This window comes from Orycteropus afer, unplaced genomic scaffold (assembly GCF_000298275.1).
Source record: "Orycteropus afer afer isolate SDZICR_OR568_19922 unplaced genomic scaffold, OryAfe1.0 scaffold00689, whole genome shotgun sequence".
In the NCBI taxonomy this organism is placed as follows: Eukaryota; Metazoa; Chordata; class Mammalia; order Tubulidentata; family Orycteropodidae; genus Orycteropus; species Orycteropus afer.
In genome coordinates this window covers 63517-64695 of record NW_006922276.1, presented here as the reverse complement: position 1 = coordinate 64695, position 1179 = coordinate 63517, and the positions used below count along the sequence as shown (strand labels likewise).

The window sequence follows — 1179 nt, the reverse complement described above, 5'->3', positions numbered from 1 at the left end:
CTTTCCATGGCAGTAGAGCTGCAGAGTGTAGCTGCCATCTTCCCATCAGAAGAAGTGGGAGAACCAATGCGATGGACCCTGAACTTGTGGCGCATTCTGATACAGCTTCAGTTGTTTTATGGTTTCATGTGCAGCTGGTGTTAGTTCATCCATATGCATTTGGCTCTTCTGTTCTGTGTACGACGCACAACAACAATATTCTGTGTGCACTGTGCCAGTTTGTAGAATCAATGTTGTGTTATCAACATCTAGTAGAAGTTCATTTTTCAGTGCTTCCTCAAAATCCCCAATCAACATTTTTGTTGTAGGAACACATGCCATGTCTATTTGGTGTTGAGAAGTCTTCAAGATAGTCTTGGGCATTCTGGGTTTGGGATTCTTTAGACAATCAGAAAGAAAGAGAGGCCTGTTAGCACAGTGAGGGGAGACAAAACTCCATATTTTCATCTCTAAGGCCGTCGCTGCTTCTCACCCAGGTCGTCCTGACAAGCCCTCTCTGACTGCCTGGCCGAGCCAAATCGTTCCTCAAGGACATTATGTGACTCTTCGGTGTCACCCTCATCTTGGGTTTGCCTTGTTCAGATTGTACAAGGAAGAGGGGTCTCTTGTCTCTGAGCTCCCGAAGGCATTGCTCAGGAATGATTATGTCATGGGCCCTGTGACTCCAGCCCACGCTGGGACTTATAGGTGTTGTGGTTCGTCTCATCCCTCTTCTACATGGTCAGCACTCAGTAACCCCCTGAAGGTCATCGTCACAGGTGAGAGCTCCCATCCATGGTGGCTTTTCAGGGTCCTGATTCCACTAATCCCAGACTTTTCCAGTGGGAGTGTCCATCAGGGTCCAATGAGAACAATAGAAATCACTCTAGGTATTTCAGGTAAACAGGGATTTAATGCAAGGAATTAAATATGGTGGCACACACAGAAGAATGTCTTCCCAGTGACAGCCATGCCCTAATCCCTAGAGCCTATGACTGTGTGAACATGGCAATGGAGCAATGAGGGTGGAGATGGAACTAAGGCTGCTAGTTAGTTGACCTTGAGATGGGGGGATTATCCTGAATTATTCTAATGGGTCAGTATTATAAGTAATTGAAAAAGGAGGACAGGAAGGTGAGTGTCAGCATAATGCACAAAGAGAAAGGTTTGAACTTACAGCCAAGAACACTATAGCTCATG

General features: G+C 46.0%; 1 protein-coding gene across 1 annotated transcript in view; it reads left to right on the top strand.

Moving 5' to 3' along the window:
- LOC103211030 (putative killer cell immunoglobulin-like receptor like protein KIR3DP1) overlaps positions 1-1179 on the top strand; it is a gene marked incomplete at its 3' end in the record, with an annotated part of 19872 nt that overhangs the window by 2706 nt on the left and 15987 nt on the right. Inside the window, exon 3 of the mRNA XM_042783118.1 lies at positions 477-758. Coding sequence (XP_042639052.1) covers positions 477-758 — 282 coding nt within the window. The remainder of the gene's footprint in view (positions 1-476; positions 759-1179) is intronic.